We start from the raw sequence: 19451 nt of genomic DNA, 5'->3' as shown, positions 1-19451 counted from the left end.
TGGCCTGGATGTTCAAACGATTGTAACCCCCCCTTGTTTGGAACACAATCTGAGGCACACACACTTGTAGTTCTACCCCTGTTATGATCTAAAGCTGACTGAAATGTAAAGAGTATTTAGAAAATGCCACGATTGTGTATTGATGTAATGCTCCAAAATCACTTCCTGATTGTTATCTAAATGATAACCCTTTCCGGCAATACTAGGATGAGGTATTCCACATCGATAAAATAATAAATCAAATCAGAAAAGGCCCTTATATTCATACTGTATTTCCCATCCCACTCCTATTTTCTTTGAAGACAAAACGTGCTCTCCATAAATAACTTGGTATTCTATGCTGACATTGTCTTTCTGCTGCATGAAAGTCTTTATCTAGGGAAGCATATGTTTGTGTGTGTGAGCGTGTAGGGGACCAGCAGCCCAGTAGTGCCACTGCCATGCTTTTTCTATACTCGTACTGATGATGCAGGGATTTTCAATAGAAATAAACTTTACTTGGGTTCATATGAACTAAACAATGTTGGTTTGAATTTACTTGTATTATTTTATCTGGATTATCTACAGGGTGTATTGTAAATAGCTTTGGTGTGTTGTAATAGGACCCTTATCTGTTGGACCCTTAAAGGTGGCATAGATGTGAACATGTTTGGCTTAGACTTTCACAATTGCAATGTTAGGGGAATTTTACAGTGCACAACTGTTCATTTCTTAAATGAAAAATGTTCTAATCCCATTGTTACTACTTAGGTAGTTAAATGTGTCATTATGCTATTTCTGTATACTGTGCAAAGGTCACATTCGAAGGTCATCATGAGTGTTTTCTAGGTGGGGTCATGTGTGAATGGGGGGGGGGGGGGGGGGGGGGGGTGCGGGTGATGGAGGTGGGAATCTCAGGATTGGCATCTTGTTGGCGATAATAAACCTACATATACACCTAGTAGACACTGTACACACATGTCAGGCCCTGCCAGGAAAACAAGCCTGAAATCTTACAGCACAGTACTTTAAATAAATCACACCACAGGAAAGCAACTAAACAATTACTGTTTATTGCAGAGCTACAGTCCTTATCTTCAAAGCAACAGAAATCCTTTTGAATCTGGTTCTGGTTTAAATCTTCAGGATGGTTCTCAAATCCCTAGGCTGGAGTACATGTTGAATTTTAAGTATCTACACAGAAAGCATCACTTTTGTATAACAGTGGACTAAAGTGTTATTAGACTCAACTAAATTAGACAGACTAAACAACGTTTTGTAGAAACGCCATCAATCGAGTTCCCTAAGCCATTCTCCAACATTGACGATTTCAAATATTTGCTGGGAGTTTACAAAGCATTTACCATGGCTTGTGCTCCAAATAATCTAATGTCTTGAGTGTGATAGTCTGCCCAGTTCACACTATCTAATTAAACATTCAACATTGTCGTTGTCCAAGTAGACCAGATCATTGTGATTGCCTATTGGCTATCGCTGAGTAGGTCGTTTGGGACAGACGCAGATATCATGGTGTCTCGCAGGTCTGGTGAGGGTTCTACACTCCTGCTTATCCAGACCAGTTAATAGTTAGAGGCAATTACAATCAGATGGAGCTCTGTCTGTCTGTCTGCCAGAGGGATCACACAGGCAAGACAGACACACAGACAAGACTAGTGACAGGACAGGGAGGAGCAGTGGGACAGTACCGTGGGACAGGTCAAAGGGCTATGCTGTACATCACTTGGGGACAAGTCTTTACCTTTGGTTAAAATATGACAATCTGGTATAGTGCACAGCACCATGATGGGATGCCGTGTCCATGACAGCGCTGTAGAACAGCAGAGAGGCTCAGTGACTGAGACTGTCTAGATTGGATGTATAGTGCAATAGCCTGCTGTGGCAATACAACACCACTTCATCAAATGCCCAAGCTCAATAGCCCGGATAATAAAAGAAGCACTCAATTTAACAGATAAGGGTCTTATCAGAGGGCCAGGTCCAGAATACAATTGCTCATTTACAAAGAATAGAATTGTTTTTAGGCATGACTGAAAATGATCTTCCCTTCAGTAGCGTATTTCAGAGCCGCGGAGCAATGCATTTTGCAACGGAAGGCATTTATGTGTAACCCATAAGGGATTTACACCAGTAAATCCTCATAGGCAAGAATAAAGTTTTAATCCGATGATAGGATAAGAACAACGAAGTGCTTTTTCCTCATCGTGTCACAGAAGCCTGACACAATAGACAGCCATCATTGGTTCCCGTTGGATCTCTAGACGCCTCTTTTATATTTGTCTTTTCTAAACCAACAATGTTGTGTTCTTGCTGTCATGCTGTTTATTGTGCTATATATTTGACTCCTTCATAACCACTGAATGTGTTACAACATTGTAATATCAGTACCTAGATCGTGTTTGTCTTGTTTTATTTAATATTCCAAGCATTGGACTTAAACATATGAAAAGAAAACAGAAATAAAATGATGTATTAGAATATATATTTCAAGTGTATCTTTAAAAAAAAAAAACGCAAATCACCCTTAAATGAATACATAATCATGATGAAATTACCGCAAACAATGATGTAGCCTTATACACCCATTCTGTGTCTGGCCCCTGCTACTGCATATGCAACCTGAGTTTGATGGTCTGAGGATGGGTTTTAAGCTCTGTTTGGGGCTAAAAGCATGGTGTGTTATCTGCTCTGAGAGGTGGGGACATCATTGTGTTCAACTAATGAGACCCCATTAAGCCACATTAGGGGGGGGGGGGTTAATCCTCTTAAGTTATCCCCACGTAGGACAGACCAGGGCAGGGCACTGTTTACAAGTGCTGGGGCTGGCACCCAGGGCTGAGGCCTTAGTCTATGGTGTGTGCTCAAAAACCTGATTAGCACTGGCTGGATGCAGGCAGAAGGAGAGAAGAGGGGGGAAGGCTGCTGCATAGAATGGTGTCTGAGGCTAACAGTGCAACCGATGCCAGCCTCCTGGGTCCATACAATACAGTAGGAGTCTGAACCAACAGTCACCATGCAGAAACCCACTCCACATAATGCCATCTCACACGGTTTTGTGAAACAATGCAATTCACACCTCAAACCTCAGATCACAGTTTGCTATGAAAAGCCACTGTATGGAAACTCACCAGTATCTCCGTATGGGCATGTTTTATACGAGTCCACTGGAATACAGAGGTTCGTCAACAAAGCCCCCAAGACACATGACCTTGCTTTACATCCTCTTGTTAGAAATACTCTTTTTTTCGGTCTCCATTGTGTTGTTGCACATTTGTCCTTGTAGTTACTTCAAACACACAGAGTTTCAAAGTATGGTTGGTGAAGATCATTCTAGGATGGGAGATGATAGGATCTGCACATTTTAACTTCAGTTGCACCGCCTACAAATGTAATCCCCTGCGGGCACACCACACTGACACAGTGCAATATGGTTCCACTGGTGATTAAGATGAGTATATCCAGCTAATCAGCCTCACGTCACTGCATCCGGTGAGCTTCCTCTTTCTACTGCATGTCCTAGTTCCATCGAGGGACAGAATTTGCTCCAGCATGTCCTAGGCAGGTACATACACGATCCACATCCAAGCCACTGTCCTAGCAGGGATCTTTATTCTGACCTGCCTATGGCTGCATCTTCCCACAGCCCCAGTAATCCAGTGAGAGTGTTGCAGAGAAGGTGCTCCTCGGGCAGGTAGACTGGAGAGGAGACCCCTGGAGACTTCCAGTGCTGATCTCTCCACTTGTGCCATCCTGGCTCACTCCAAATCAGACTGAAGACAGAGAGGAGTGTCTCATATATGACTTCTGTCCAATACAATGGAACATTGTGATGGGGAATCTTCAGAGAACAATCCCCATACAAACATTATAGTGACCATTCAGCAACAGCACTGTCCCTAGTTGCTTAGATTTCAACAGTCACAATGGCATGCATCAAACAATGCAATGATATGCCTACTCTGGGCATACTGACATCCATTCAGAGATTAAGAAACCAGTTAGATTAAACATTACTCACCTACCTGCAGTTCATGACAAAACAGAATGGTTAAGAAGATAATGAAAATCTAGGACAACTCAAAAAAAAAAAAAATCAATATGTCTTATTTTATGACCAGTAAATGCCAAAGGTACAGTTGAAGTCGGAAGTTTACATACGCCTTAGCCAAATACATTTAAACTCAGTTTTTCACAATTCCTGACATTTAATCCTAGTACAAATTCCCAGTCTTAGATCAGTTAGGATCACCACTTATTTTAAGAATGTGAAATGTCAGAATAATAGTAGAGAGAATGATTTATTTCAGATTTGATTTCTTTCATCACATTCCCAGTGGGTCAGAAGTTTACATACACTCAATTAGTTTTTGGTAGCATTGCCTTTAAATGGCTTAACTTGGGTCAAACATTTCAGTTAGCCTTCCACAAGCTTCCCACAATAAGTTGGGTGAATTTTGGCCCATTCCTCCTGACAGAGCTGGTGTAACTGAGTCAGGTTTGTAGGCCTCCTTGCTTGTACACACTTTTTCAGTTCTGCCCACAAATTTTCTATAGGATTAAGGTCAGGGCTTTGTGATGGCCACTCCAATACCTTGACTTTGTTGTCCTTAAGCCATTTTGCCACAACTTTGGAAGTATGCTTGGGCTCATTGTCCATTTGGTAGACCCATTTGCGACCAAGCTTTAACTTCCTGACTGACGTCTTGAGATGTTGCTTCAATATATCCACATAACTTTTCATCCTCATGATGCCATTTATTTTGTGAAGTGCACCAGTCCCTCCTGCAGCAAAGCACCCCCACAACATGATGGTGCCACCCCTGTGCTTAACGTTTGGGATGGTGTTCTTCGACTTGCAAGCCTCCCCCTTTTTTCTCCAGACATAACGATGGTCATTATGGCTATACAGTTCTATTTTTGTTTCATCAGACCCGAGGACATTAATCCAAAAAGTACGATCTTTGTCCCCATGTGCAGTTGCAAACTGTAGTCTGTCTTTTTTATGGCGGTTTTGGAGCAGTGGCTCCTTCCTTGCTGAGCGGCCTATCAGGCTATGTCTATATAGGACTCGTTTTACTGTGGATAAAGATACATTTGTACCTGTATCCTCCAGCATCTTCACAAGGTCCTTTGCTGTTGTTCTGGGATTGATTGGCACTTTTCGCACTAAAGTACATTCATCTCTAGGAGACAGAACGCGTCTCCTTCCTGAGCGGTGTGACGGCTGCATGGTCCCATGATGTGTATACTTGCGTACTATTGTTTGTACAGATGAACGTGTTACCTTCAGGCATTTGGAAATTGATCCCAAGGATGAACCAGACTTGTGGTGGTCTACAATGTTTTGGCAGATTTCTTTTGATTTTCCCATGATGTCAAGAAAAGAGGCACTGAGTTTGAAGGTAGGCCTTGAAATATATCCACAGGTACACCTCCAATTGACTCATATGATGTCAATTAGCCTATCAGAAGCTTCTAAAGCCATGACATCATTTTTAGGAGTTTTCCAAGCTGTTTAAAGGCACAGTCAACTTAGTGTATGTAAACTTCTGACCCACTGGAATTGTGATACAGTGAATTATAAGTGAAATAATCTGTCTGTAAACAATTGTTGGAAAAATTACTTGTGTCATGGACAAAGTAGATGTCCTAACCGACTTGCCAAAACTACAGTTTGTTAACAAGAAATTTGTGGAGAGTTTGAAAAACGAGTTTTTATGACTCCAGCGTAAGTGTATGTAAACTTCCGACTTCAACTGTAAATAGATAACAGAATTAAGGGGGAAATAAGATGAGCTACTTTCAATGTTAAATATGACTAAATTCTCCAATATTTGCCCAATTTACAGAAACGTCAAGCGAAACTAACATTATTGTATTCATGCTGAGTCGTTCAAGCGAATTAATTACATCCATTAGCGCTTTTCTCGCGGCAGCTGCCTGTGTGCTTTCTAACACTCGGATGTGGATTCTAATCCTAATTCTTACAGTCCCTGAAAAACATTGAAATACATTTTGTGGGTATAAAAAAATATATGTTTTTATTGGCTTTATTAAGCTAATAATGCTTTCTAACACATAAGTACTCCTTGTGTCGTGTAACTCGATCGTGTGGACTTGTAATAAAGTATGTGATATGAAGCTATATCCCTACAAAATGTATGTCTGTAACTCATTCGTTTGTAAACTAATAAATAATAACGAAAATGAATTTGAAAAAAATCCTTTGAAATTTCCATTGGGCTATATAACTTAATGTGATTAGTTTCGTATGCAACGTCAAGCGCGCAATCATACTAAACGGATCCCGTGCGAGATCATGAAAATATAAACCCTCATTAACACATTTTACTAGGCCTAGAGCAATTTAAACAAATAGGGCTATAGCCTACTCAGCCACATTTAGTGTGGCTAGCCTATGCTTAAATTGGAGTACTTCACTTCAATTCGATTACTTCGTTATGTTAGCATTAGACTGTGTAATAAAGCAAGCATAGCATTGTATCGATTCACAAACATACACCTCGGGGCCCAAAGTTTCGCTGTGCCGACTCTCAGACTGATCCCTCTACTTCGAAGAGTCTACTTTAAACGGTCTCAAAGAGGAGTATCTAAAAGAAAACGAAACCTCGACCCCCCTGTTATTGAATTAGCCGGAGGCAACAACATCAGAACTGACTCGTCTGTTTGATCAAGGTGTCAACATCCATTACCTTTTTTTTACGGGGCCTAAAGACAGACTACATGACAGCAATTCGTCTGTCGCTATACTAAACAGTGCAGGTGGAGGCCGAAATTAATGAAGCACACTGTCGTGTGTATTCTCACAATAAGACCCATTATATTCCTTTTTGACATCTTAACAGCAGAGGCTGAAGACATGACAGCAAGTCGTCTAGCCACAAAGAAAACGTTGCAGGTACAGGCCAGAATGGATGACGGGCGTTCCCCAATGTATTCTTGATTCCACATCGGCATAAACTGCTGTAATGACCCTAGCCTTTGTTGTTGAAGTTGATGGGATGTATAATCAGATGTGTAATCAAAGAAAATAGAGTGGGATTATCAGATGAAACCGAGAGGAATTATATAATGTTAAAACTTTTTTAGACTAGTCATGCAAATTGAAAATCAACAGGAACACACTGACTGAAGTCAAAGGCTACGCTTCACGGCCAGGGTTCGTTGACTCGCTGAGGTTATTTTGACATCGAAGTTTGCGAGTTCATGAACAATCTCAGGAGTTGTAAAAATGAAACATGTTTATATGAAAACATAGCTCGCCCTAGCTCTCTAGGGGGTTACAGTGTCCCTTGTACCACACAACTCCAATAGATTTTCCTTCCTGACCTTTTAGGACTTCCTGTGCAAATCTTATCACTCCGAAAAACCTGACAAGGCAAAGGCAACACGACCACGCACGCGAAGCTGTCAAAAAAAGGCCTGTTTAAAATAGGCTGCATATTTTTCTTACTGATGTATTTTTACATACTGGATATGTCTTTGTGTTAACCCATGAACACCCACAGCATGTCCAAGATGGCATTAGCTCAATAGACTATTTATTTTATTATAGACCTACTGATGAATCGACTTGAAATAGACCACTGTCACACACAAAGGTGAGCTTGTAATGCGGCCTTTTCAAAAGTTGATGTGTCTCTTTTGTTGGTGGTAAATATTTGTGCGCCGTAATCTTATAATAAAGCCGCCTTGATCATGTTTGTTACGGTCCTGTAAAATGTGCTTTGATAGAGACAGTGGACCTGATAAGAGGACAGGGCCATTTGCACGTGACCCGTGGCCTTTTAATGAATTACTAAAGTACTGCCACGTAACTTTAATGTTCGAGTGATGGCCAATTTATCTCATTTTGTTCATCACACACAGGAAAAAGTAATGCCTCAAAAAAAAAAACCGGAAAGATATTTCAAAGGGAGAATGAAGTAGTCATCCGATTTATTTAAGGCATAGGAATTTGCCAGCTTCCTAAAAAGTAAATCCGTGATGAATACCTTATTATTAGCCTGTGAAGACATCTAGAGCTATGTCAACTTTGCCAAGATTGTCGTGATGCAACCGAGCAGTCATTGCAGCGAATCATGACAGCATTTATCACGAAACATTTTAAAAGGGTTATTATAAATTCTTTTTTTTTTTTCGAAAAGGAAATAATAGGCTTACGTGTATTCTTTTGAGTTAACATTAAATGTCAATTTCGGTTTCATGACTGATGATAGATTGAGGCATCAAGGACTATCAATGACTTGAGAAAACACCTGGATTTCACACCTTAAATCCACTCCTCCTGGGCACCCATTGGTGGAAGGAGCGCATATAGCCCGTCTCCATCAATACTGGAGTAGGAGAGCAACCTCAAAGGTTAAAAAGATAGTAACCATGTACTTTGATCCGATCTCCACACATTTCGAACCGTGCCCAACGAAAGCCATGTTTGAAAGCGACAAGTTCTGCGGTGAGTCTTCCCGGAGTGAGCTGATGTCCGAGGCGATGTCCCCGGGCTCTAGGTCAACCAGTCCTATCTCGGTCAACTCTGACTCCAGCTGCGCCAGTCCTGAGCCGAAACCATCCGCAGAGACGCGGGTCAGAAGGCCGCTGAACGCCTTTATTATCTGGACCAAGGAGGAGCGCAGACGCTTGGCCCAACTCAACCCTGACCTGGAGAATACCGACCTCAGCAAAATTCTCGGTAAGTTTCATTCAAATAATTCCCATTTGAATTAAAACTATGACGGGACTATTCATATTTCAACAATTATATATGGATAACTAACATGATTGTTTTGCTGCAGGTAAGACCTGGAAGGCCATGTCTCTGTCAGAGAAGCGACCCTACATGCAGGAGGCTGAGCGCCTGAGAGTACAGCACACCATTGACCATCCCAACTACAAGTACCGGCCTCGCAGGAAGAAGCAGCTGAAAAAGGGCCCCAAAGGGCCCCTGCCTGTGGAGGCCACTGTCCCTCTCTCCACCCTCTGCAGTAAAGACTTCGCCATGCCTTATGACCTCAACTACCTCATCCAGAACCAGTCCCATCAGCAGCAAGCCTACCCAAATCCAACCACCTACCCATCCTCCCAGGCATGCTTTTCCCATCTTCCCAGGGAGACCTTCCCAGACAGGTTAATTTACACAAATCCAGCAGCCACATTCTCTAACAAGCCTCTAATGTACTCTAACACTGCGGCATACCCAGCAGAGCCTCATCCGTACTACTCTACCCAGCATGGGCTGCAGCAGTGTGGGCCCCCCAACCCAGCCTGTGCTATGTCTCACAGGGAGCAGGGGGACTTTAGGGCCTCAGGCCCCCAGCTGTGCCCCCCCACTGGCCCCTCTCTGGAGTTCTATCTGGAGCAGGTTCAGCTGGACATGCTCTATGATCTGGACCCCAGTGAGTTCGAACAGTACTTTGGCCCGTCCACATGCCAGCCTGAGCCACTGGAGTAAAATTATCACCAGTGGGGTAGCCTATGGGGGTCCTGAACATTTGAGAGTCGTTAGCGTGCACAGCATGTCAACTCCCAAATGTATTTATTGAAATTATATATTTTTCCCCCAACCTATTGTTACTATTTAGATGTATGGAAATTACGTTACACGTTTTAAACATGACGTGTTTAGCATTATTATTTATATTGTTTGTTTTGTTTTTGTCAAAATGTACTCTTATTGATAAAAGAGTGTTTCCCAACCAAATATGTCTTATGAATAAATTGAAAAGAACCTTTACGTTTTCGTTGTTGTCGTAGTTATTAACAGAAAATACTCTAATGTGTACGCTACGCTTAACAGTGTGTGGTGCGCCAAATGATACAGCATTTCAACAGATTCATTTATAAAGAACGACGTTTCTTTTGAATTTCTATTACGATGGATGACTGGCTACAAATGATCTGGAATATTTATTAGTTATATCAACAAACTGGAGTGGACTGAGATGCCGTCAGGGTTATTGCTTGTCCCGCCGTTGGCAGAAGCCAGGCTGTTGACATACTGTTTTATCTCTAGCCCTGTGTATTTCTCGTCCCCGGGCGTTGGGAGGGAAATGGCGCCAGGGGCATAAACTTCCAAACTTCCTGTTTCATTTTAAAACATCTCACAAAGGCTCTAAAAATATGCCAAAAATATTACACATCTCCCAAATTCTATGCCTCTGGCTGCCAAATGTTTATCCATTTATGAAAATGTTTATCCCACTCTGCCCCAACCTGACTGGGCTAACCCAGTGCAAACTATTGACTCGTCAAGCATTGTGGCAGGGCATAGGGCCAGACAGGCAGAGCTCCATGCTCAAATAAAACACATCACAAGTCCCCACTCCCCACCAACGCCGCTCAGATTCACCAACACATATTTTCAAAAGCATCCTTTAAGAAGGGTTCACATGAGGAAACGTTGAATAATGACAGGGACGGTTATTATTGTGGGGAAGGGGGAAGTGCAGGATGGAGACCAAGGGAGAGACCTGCCCAGGGAGAGAGGGCTGATTAGGGGCCCGAAGAGCTGCTCTCCTCAGCACTTCCAGGCACCAACCGACAGCCACCTGAATGAACGGAAGACATTTGACGTCAGATCCATTCCCATGATACCCATGTAAAACCGCTCAGACACTGTGTTTATGTGTGGCTGAGAGACTCTCTCTCACACATAAATACGCTAATATACAAATATATACAAATGAGTGGATTCGGCTATTTCAGCCACACCCGTTGCTGACAGGTGTATAAAATCTAGCACACAGTCATCCAATCTCCATAGACAAACATTGGCAGTAGAATGGCCTTACTGAAGAGCTCAGTGACTTCAAACGTGGCACCGTCACACTGTAGGATGCCACCTTTCCAACAAGTCAGTTCGTCACATTTCTATCCTGCTAGAGCTGCCTTGGTCAACTGCAAGTGCTGTTATTGTGAAGTGGAAACGTCTAGGAGCAACAACGGCTCAGCCGCAACGTTGTATGACAGACAAGCTCACATGGACCGCCGAGTGCTGAAAGAAAAAAATCTGTCCTCAATTTCAAAACTCACTACCGAGTTCCAACGACAGCTCAAGAACTGTTCATCGGGAGCTTCATGAAATGGGTTTCCATGGCTGAGCAGCAGCACACAAGCCTAAGATCACCATGCACAATGCCAATTGTCAGCTGGAGTGGTGTAAAGCTTGCCACCATTGGACTCTGGAGCAGTGGAAATACGTTCTCTGAAGTGATGAATCACGCTTTACCATCTATCAGTCCGACGGACAAATCTGGGTTTGGTGGATGCCAGGAGAACGCTACTTGCCCGAATGCATAGCGCCAACTGTAAAGTTTGGTGGAGGAGGAATAACGGTTTGGGGCTGTTTTTCATTGTTCGGCCTAGGCCCCTCAGTTCCAGTGAAGGTTAATCTTCCAATGAAGGGAAGTCCCTGCAGCAATGTTCCAACATCTACTGGAAAGCCTTCCCAGAAGAGCTAGGCTGTTATAGCAGTAAAGGGGGGACCAACTCCATATTAATGCCCATCATTTTGGAAATAAATGTTCAATGAGCAGGTGTCCACATACTTTTGGTCATGTAGTTTACAACAACTACTCTCATATCTCTCTCTCTCTCTCTCTCTCTCTCTCTCTCTCTCTCTCGCTCTCTCTCTCTCTCTCTCGCTCTCTCTCTCTCTCTCTCTAAACTCATAATAATTTCCTCAAGTGTGTTTTCTGTTGTAATTCGGTCTCTTAGCAACAATTAATATTCAGTTTCAGGGATTTCCTGAAGGACAAACAAAGACAGTGTCAACAATAGCAGTGAAAGGATTCCTATGATCAACAGTAAACAGCAGAGGACACCAGTAGGGCAAGTGGAAACAATTAATTTAATTCCTTAGATTTATAATGAGTGAATCTACTTGTGAAGTAGAAATTGTACGTGAATTATCCATCTTTTTGCACTATTGTGCCGAGACAGGGGATAAATATAAATTGAAGTGATCTAAATTTAGTTTAGCATAATATTGCATATTTACATTATACTCAGGAAATGTGTATACTTTCAAGGTGGAATGTCTTAGAAATCCATTCAGTTATCTGTTGGGAAGAATTTATGGAATCTGGAGACTGATATGTCAACTATGTTACAGGCCCTAAGGAGACATTCCTAGGACTAAAACAGTTTCGTAGTTAGAGATTACATCTATAAATATTAGAATTTGGTATGTAGAATATTGATCTTATAAATAGCTTGAGTTTACATTCAACCTTAAAATAGGTCGGTATTTGCTTACAGAGGGCATTCTTCAGATTTTAAAAGCTATAATTGGAGATTTTCTTCTTTCAACTCAAACATGAAGGTCATCAATGATTTCCTGTTCTAGGCACAGGGTGCATTTGGGGTAAATCCAGGGCTGCTCTCTACTGATAGTGCTCATCCGTGAATTCTCCTTCAGGAATGTCTCCTCTGTCTGTGGACGAGAAGGAAACTCAAACAGGAAACAGTATGAAGTAAGACACTCAATGGCTTCTTAACTAGAAACTGACTGTGTTTCTGTATATAATGTAATAGAAAGTCTGTTTGATAGACGTGCCACTGGAATGGACCACATAAAGAGCCTGGAAAATTATGAAATGCATTCATTAATTAATCAAAATAAATAGGCAGGGAAATGTGTGTCTGACTCCAGCTTAAAATGGCCACCATCCGCTGTAGGTGTACAGCGTGCTTGAGATGAAAACCTAGAAAACCACCACCTTTTAAAACCAATTCATTAATCAAAGATCTGTCTCTGATAAAAATCTGATGGCAGAACAGTTAATTATGAGTCTATCTGGGGCGACCCCAATCAAGCTCTAATTGGGCCAATCAGATTACAATAACCTCATCAGGGCACAGTTTCAAAGGGATTTCACCTGTTAATCTCGCAGGTCTTTACACAGACACAGGCTATAATTGACTGGTTTGGGTAGGAACCTGGCATTGGCCCCTGTCTCTGGGGACAATGGAGAGGGATGAGGAGAAGGTAGAGATGAGAGGGGAAGAATGGAGAGAGGAGAAGGCAGGTGGGAGAAGAGAAGGGAGAGAGGAGAAGAGAGGTGGGAGAAGAGAGAGAGGAAAAGGGAGAGGTGATGGGGACCTTTGGTGTCCACGGGGGAACACAGTGGGGGTCCTTCTGTGGAGTGGAGTAAGTGCCTCTGGACTCAGGGACCCAGACAGAGACCTGGGAACTGGGAGACACCACCAGAGAACCAGACAGCTGATTACAGTAATAGGGTTTTAGTCTGACAGATAGACTGAATAGAATGGGGCATCTGGGTGTGGCCCCTGTGACCTGCTGGGAAGATACAATACTCTATTAGAGGCCCCTGAGCCCAGAGACTGTCAACAAACACACATAGGAACTGATTACACACACAACCCTCAATGTATGCGTAGTCGTATGTACTGTGTGTGCGAGCGTACGTGTGTGTGTGCTTGTGCTTGACCCCAAAATAATCTGTTGAGTTCTACTTTTGTAAATGATCACTTGGGCCCAGTTTTTCAAAAATTATCTGTTTGGATTTTGCCTAAGGATTAAATGCATAACAATAGATTGAATAGAACGGACAAATCCTTGACTTGAATGGGGACTCCCATTCTATTCATTCTGTTTAATCCAATCGGACCGCTTAAAAATCAGGATAGATCATCTTTGAAAACTGGGGCCCTGGACACTTGGATCAGTGTAAGGTCGATGAGTAACTAATGATGAGTAACTCACAGGAGCTACCCTCACAGTGATCTTCTGGAGTTTGTTCATTTAGCACCAAGCCCACTACCCCACACTAGTGCACTACATCCTCTGGAAATGACGTCAGAGCGTTTCCTGAATGTCTCACAGTGCACTATGACTCAGAGTAGGAGTATGCATGTGAGGGTCTGACTGTTTGTGCAGTTGTGTTTTGATGATTTGATGAGACTGATTCCGTGTGCCTTCCTGATGGCATGTTGCCGTGTCCACACATCACAGGAAAAGATTCCCTGTGCTTTCTCCATACCTCAATGCACCTGGGACATCCCTTCGTAAGCAAAATAATTCTACGTCACTATCAGGTTATAACTTCAATATATTACAACTGTAATGCATTATAATGATTCATGAATGTTATTCATATGTATTTAACAACTGGTAATGATTTGATATTTACTGAAATGTGCTTAGTGCTACCTATTTTTTTTCTCCTTTATTTAACTAGGCAAGTCAGTTAAGAACAAATTCTTATTTTCAATGACGGCCTAGGAACAGTGGGTTAACTGCCTTGTTCAGGGGCAGAACAACAGATTTTTTACCTTGTCAGCTCAGGGATTCGATCTTGCAACCTTCCGGTTATTAGTCCAACGCTTAACCACTAGGCTACCTGCCGCCCTAGGTGGCATAGAATCCCAAAGGAGGTATTGATTAGGTAATAATAATGACGCTGTTATCATGTTGTTTGTGAATAAATATCAGGTCAATAGTGGACCCTAAAACAAAGCACAGCCTCCCTCTACAGTTTAAACTCTAAATCCCAATAACAAGCTCCTATACACTTTAAGATGTGTCGTTCACAGTTCTTCTTCAACGCTTTTTGATGTGTCTGTGGAATGTGCCTTCTCTGGACGACCTATTCTCGAAGGTAAAGGAATCTGTTAGCAATGTGTGTAGGTCAGGGACGTGAACAATACCTGTGTGCGTGCGTGAGTGCGTGCGTGCGTGCGACCTGCGTCCGTGTGTGTCACTGCCTGACATCTCCGTACGATGAGAATTCCAGTAGCAATTCCAACAGCATGTCTCATGGGGGGGCACAATCTGGCCGTCCCCTCACACCTTCGTCCTCACACGCTCTCCATCCTGCTGTTTCCCCTCAATGGTGGGCACCTGTTAGCTTGTATTGACATGAGGACTTTAACACCTGTAGTAATTGGCTTAGCAGGGTAAGCCCGAGTGATACAGCCCCAGCCTCTCAGCAGGGTAGCTAGTTCTCAGCTGCAGTCACAATGCTGACCGGAGCACCACTGTATGACAATGGCCCATATCTTCTAACTACAGGATAGCCACCTGACCTGACAGAGCAAAGAGGGCCACCACATAAAACTCACTGGCACCTGAGTACACACCCATGAGATTGATGTTGTTATTTCACATAGCCTATATCTTGATTTGTGGTATCTTATTGTAAGGTGTGTGGATTGACATGCCTTTTACTGTAATTATAAAAATGTCACCTGGAGGAAATTGGGGGGGGGGGGTCGCAGAATGTTTTTGGGATGTGTTTGGAAGCATTTGAAGGTGGTATAGCAAAGTGAGCAGGGTTTTCACATTTGTGTCACTTAGCAGACGCTCTTATCCAGACTGACAGGAGCAATTTTGAACAAGTGCCCTGCTCAAGGGCATATTGACTGATTTTTTTTTCTTCACCTGGTCAGCTCAGGGATTCAAACCAGCAACTTTTCGGTCACTGGGCAAAAGTGCTTAAGCGCTAGGCTGCCTGCTGTTTTGAGGCAGTGGGTGTTAAAAGGGAGGACGTGGCCTGACTTCCCCCTCTCTCTTAGGCTCTCAGGAGTAGAGCAGTGCGCCTTTCAACTTTTATTTGTGCTCTGTTTATAAATGCCACTTTCTGGGAGCCTGGCTGCAACCTCTGTTATTCTTCCTGTACTGTTTGCCGACTCGCAGCTGGAGAAACAGGAAAACCAATCTGGAAAACTACTCCATGTATGTCATCGGTGATTATGCGACGGAGCTGCAGTGTCCGCCGCCTGTGCCGGGCATAGGCAGGCCTGGGCAACTTGAGCTCGCTTAGGGTAGGGACAAGCCTGAGTTATGTGCCTCCTCTTGGTGCCTCTCTGGGTCTGGGTACCTATAGCCAGTAACTACCCGTTCTGAGACCCACATGTTTAGCCCCCCCAAAATAAAAGGTGTCATGCTTTTTTGTGCATGTTTTGCATGTTATTTTGCTATTAATACATGTCACATCAGTTTGCAAACAATGTAAAAAATAAATAAAAAAATCATTGAGTTAATAAAGCTGCATACGAACATGGTCTCTTTTTTGCAGTTTTGAGGAAGGCAGCTCCAAAATGCAGGTCTTTCAGCCTAGCTCAGTGCTTTCTGTGGTCATTGGGCAGCCAGCGGAAAATACGAAGTGTTGGGGTTGGTAATGTTCTCTAGTTGTGCCGTGATTGGCTCAGTGTTCGCTCCCTCATGGGGGCACTACATCATCGCAAAATCTACAGGGAGAGCCTGAAAATTCTAGCCCCTTGGGTGCTGCCATAGTTACATTGGAAGTGCCCATCCAAGAAGGCTCAAGGTCATTGGCCACAGATAAAATGATGTCAAATCACGAGACACACACACACACACACACACACACACACACACACACACACACACACACACACACACACACACACACACACGCGCTTTGATTGGACTGATCAAATCAACATACTTTCAAAATCTTAGCTAGCAGTCATCATGAATCAAGTCGACAATTCACTGCCAAATCCTTGTCATATGAAGAGAAATGATGAAGAGAAATTATAGATAAAACATATTGGTGCTCGTTGGCCATAAACATTACACAAGAAGTTGGAAAATGCAAATGTAACAATGAGTGGTTAGAAAGGAATCAGTGGCTAACTGCAAGCATTGCAAAGCAATCACTGGCCTGCTATTCAGTGTAGTGGATGTGTGGTCCAAGTCTGGGTTTAAGGGTCTCTTTTCCAAGCTTAAAAGGACAAACATTCAGTATTGGCAATGCTGTCAATCCAGCATGACTTCTGCTGCTTTCAAAACAACTGGAAACTCAGAACTGGGAAATCTCAGACTTCAGTGAGTTCAAGACAACTGGGAACTCTGGAAAAAAAAATTGCACCGACTGGGATTAAACTCGGAATTCCAAGTCGGGAACTCAAGCCTCTTTTCAGCGCTCCGACCTAAAGATCAAGTTCCCCATTGTCTTGAAAGCACCATAAATCCACAGAATGCCAGACTGATGACAAAATTTGCACACGAAGGACCGTCGCACCACCTCCAGTTGAAGTAAGCACAGCAAGGTGAGTCTAAAAAGGTCTTGTAATATGCAAAGGAAATATGTATATTGTAGCTAAGAAAGTACTAAGTGTATGTTGTGTGGTAAGCTGTTAGTAGCCCATGTGCCTCACCCTAATAATTTGGTCCCTTTTCCCCATCATAACTTTGACTACTGTTCTGACTTGGTGGTGCACATGTAGCCAATAACCATTTTTAGAGTAATGTCATCATTGAATACTGCAATAACTTTCATTGTATGCTTATATGTCCCCTTTATTTATCCTAGAGTTATGACTTGGTGTACAGGGAGAATGCTGTAAGAACGGCCCATGTTCTGAATTCTGTTGCTGTACATTTCAAAAGTGCTGAACAAATAGTTGTATTGACTACTTCCGTCCTAGCGTGCTCATTAATGTCTTTACGGATTACGAATTGCCTCTAATGAATACTCGGAGAAAAAGGTGTAGAGTCACACGCAGAGCGCGGCAGGTGTTTATTTCAGGAATCTTGGTCACAGGCAATGGTCATACACAGGTAGGCAAACAGGCAGGTGAATCCAAACTAGGACTGAAGGCTATAACTGGTTCTCGCAAACGAGCTTGGAAAAGGCTTAGTAGAATCAAAACGAACAATACCACAAAGGCATAAACAGAATGAACTGAACTAAATAAGGGGCTGAGGAGACCAGATAAGTAACTAACAGGTGAAATCAATGAACAAAAAGGAAAGACAGGGCTACGTTCAAGAACACAATGAAACAGAACACAAGGTTGACTAAGAAAATAAATACAGAACCTTACAGCCTCTTATCCGCTTGTCATCCCCTTATGCCATAGTTTGTACATCCCAATTGTCAGTAGAAACCACTTTTGTTTAAGCAAGTCACCCATATCAGCTATGTTGTTTAAAAGGCAGTAAATTAGGCTGAATGAACTGTTTCGCTGCCAGACAAGGCTCCACTGATAGCCAGGTGTAGCAGTGGTAAGGTGTTGGGACTGCTGTTGGGCCTCTGCTGTAGGGACAGCTTTATGTAGGCTCTAAAGGTTTGTGGGTATCGTTTGGTTTGTGGGCACTGTTCATCACCGTTATAGTCCAATTTATGAATTGTTTAGTATTGTGTTTTGTAGTGGCTTTGCTGGCAAGCATAAAAACAAATTGGGGTGAGGTTGCCCCACCAAGATTACATGCTAAAATCGCCACAGCCTATAGCTCAAGGCCTCCTAGCTCATTCTTCCAAGGAAGGCATTCTCGGAGACTACAGTACTATGGCTGTCCGCCTTTTTCCTGTGGAGAAACAGCAGAGGAAGCCACCCACCCTGAGGTGGCCACTAAGCCTCACAACTTTCAGTCTTTAATGGGGTTTATCTTCCCAGCAGTAGCACACCGTTCAGGAAGGACAAAACAACACGCCGAATGCTACAGTTGTTTTCTCCTCTCGAAGGTTAATAAAATGTCACCTAAAGAGTGCCATATAAGATAACAAAAAATGATATCAACAATAATGTAACCCTGTTGTAATAGAGGCAATTGTGGACTACAGGAAAAGGAAGACTGAGCACGCCACCATTCTCATTGACGGGGCTGTAGTGGAGCAGGTTGAGAGCTTCAAGTTCCTTGGCGTCCACATCACCAACAAACTATCATGGTCCAAACACACTAAAACAGTCGTGAAGAGGGCACAACAAAGCCTATTCCCCCTCAGGAGACTGAAAAGGTTTGGCATGGGTCCTCAGATTCTCAAAAGGTTCTACAGCTGCACCATCGAGAGCATCCTGACTGATTGCGTCACTGCCTAGTATGGCAACTGCTCGGCCTCCGACCGCAAGGCACTACAGAGGGTGGTGCGTATGGCCCAGTGCATCACTGGGGCCAAGCTTCCTGCCATCCAGGACCTCTATACCAGGTGGTGTCATAGGAAGGCCCTAAAAATTGTCAAAGACTCAGCCACCCAAGTCATAGACTGTTCTCTCTGCTACCGCACGGCAAGCGGTACTAGAGCGCCAAGTCTAGGTCCAAAAGGCTTCTTAACAGCTTCTACCCCCCAAGCCATAAGACTCCTGAACAGCTAATCAAAGGGCTACCCAGACCCCTCTTTTAAACTGCTGCTACTCTCTGTTTATTATCTATGCATAGTCACTTTAACTCTACCTACATGTACATATTACTTCAATTACCTCGACTAACCGGTGCCCCCCCACCCCCCCCCCCCCCCCCCCCCCCCCCCCCCCCCCCCCCCCCCCCCCCCCCCCCCCCCCCCCCCCCCCCCCCCCCCCCCCCCCCCCCCCCCCCCCCCCCCCCCCCCCCCCCCCCCCCCCCCCCCCCCCCCCCCCCCCCCCCCCCCCCCCCCCCCCCCCCCCCCCCCCCCCCCCCCCCCCCCCCCCCCCCCCCCCCCCCCCCCCCCCCCCCCCCCCCCCCCCCC

The 19451-nt window shown here is 43.7% G+C and overlaps 1 protein-coding gene across 1 annotated transcript; it reads left to right on the top strand.

Moving 5' to 3' along the window:
• The first annotated feature begins 8207 nt into the window (after positions 1 to 8207).
• Positions 8208 to 9553, top strand: LOC115195210 (transcription factor Sox-17-alpha-A-like). The gene is made up of 2 exons (XM_029754995.1): positions 8208 to 8707; positions 8811 to 9553. The coding sequence occupies exons 1-2, from the start codon at positions 8398 to 8400 to the stop codon at positions 9464 to 9466; spliced, it is 966 nt and encodes a 321-aa protein (XP_029610855.1). The 5' UTR covers positions 8208 to 8397; the 3' UTR covers positions 9467 to 9553.
• Positions 9554 to 19451: the final 9898 nt, after the last annotated feature.

This window comes from Salmo trutta, chromosome 6, assembly GCF_901001165.1.
Source record: "Salmo trutta chromosome 6, fSalTru1.1, whole genome shotgun sequence".
NCBI classification, from domain to species: Eukaryota; Metazoa; Chordata; class Actinopteri; order Salmoniformes; family Salmonidae; genus Salmo; species Salmo trutta.
Note: the sequence above shows the minus strand (reverse complement) of the source record. Positions and strands in the feature narration are given on the sequence as shown.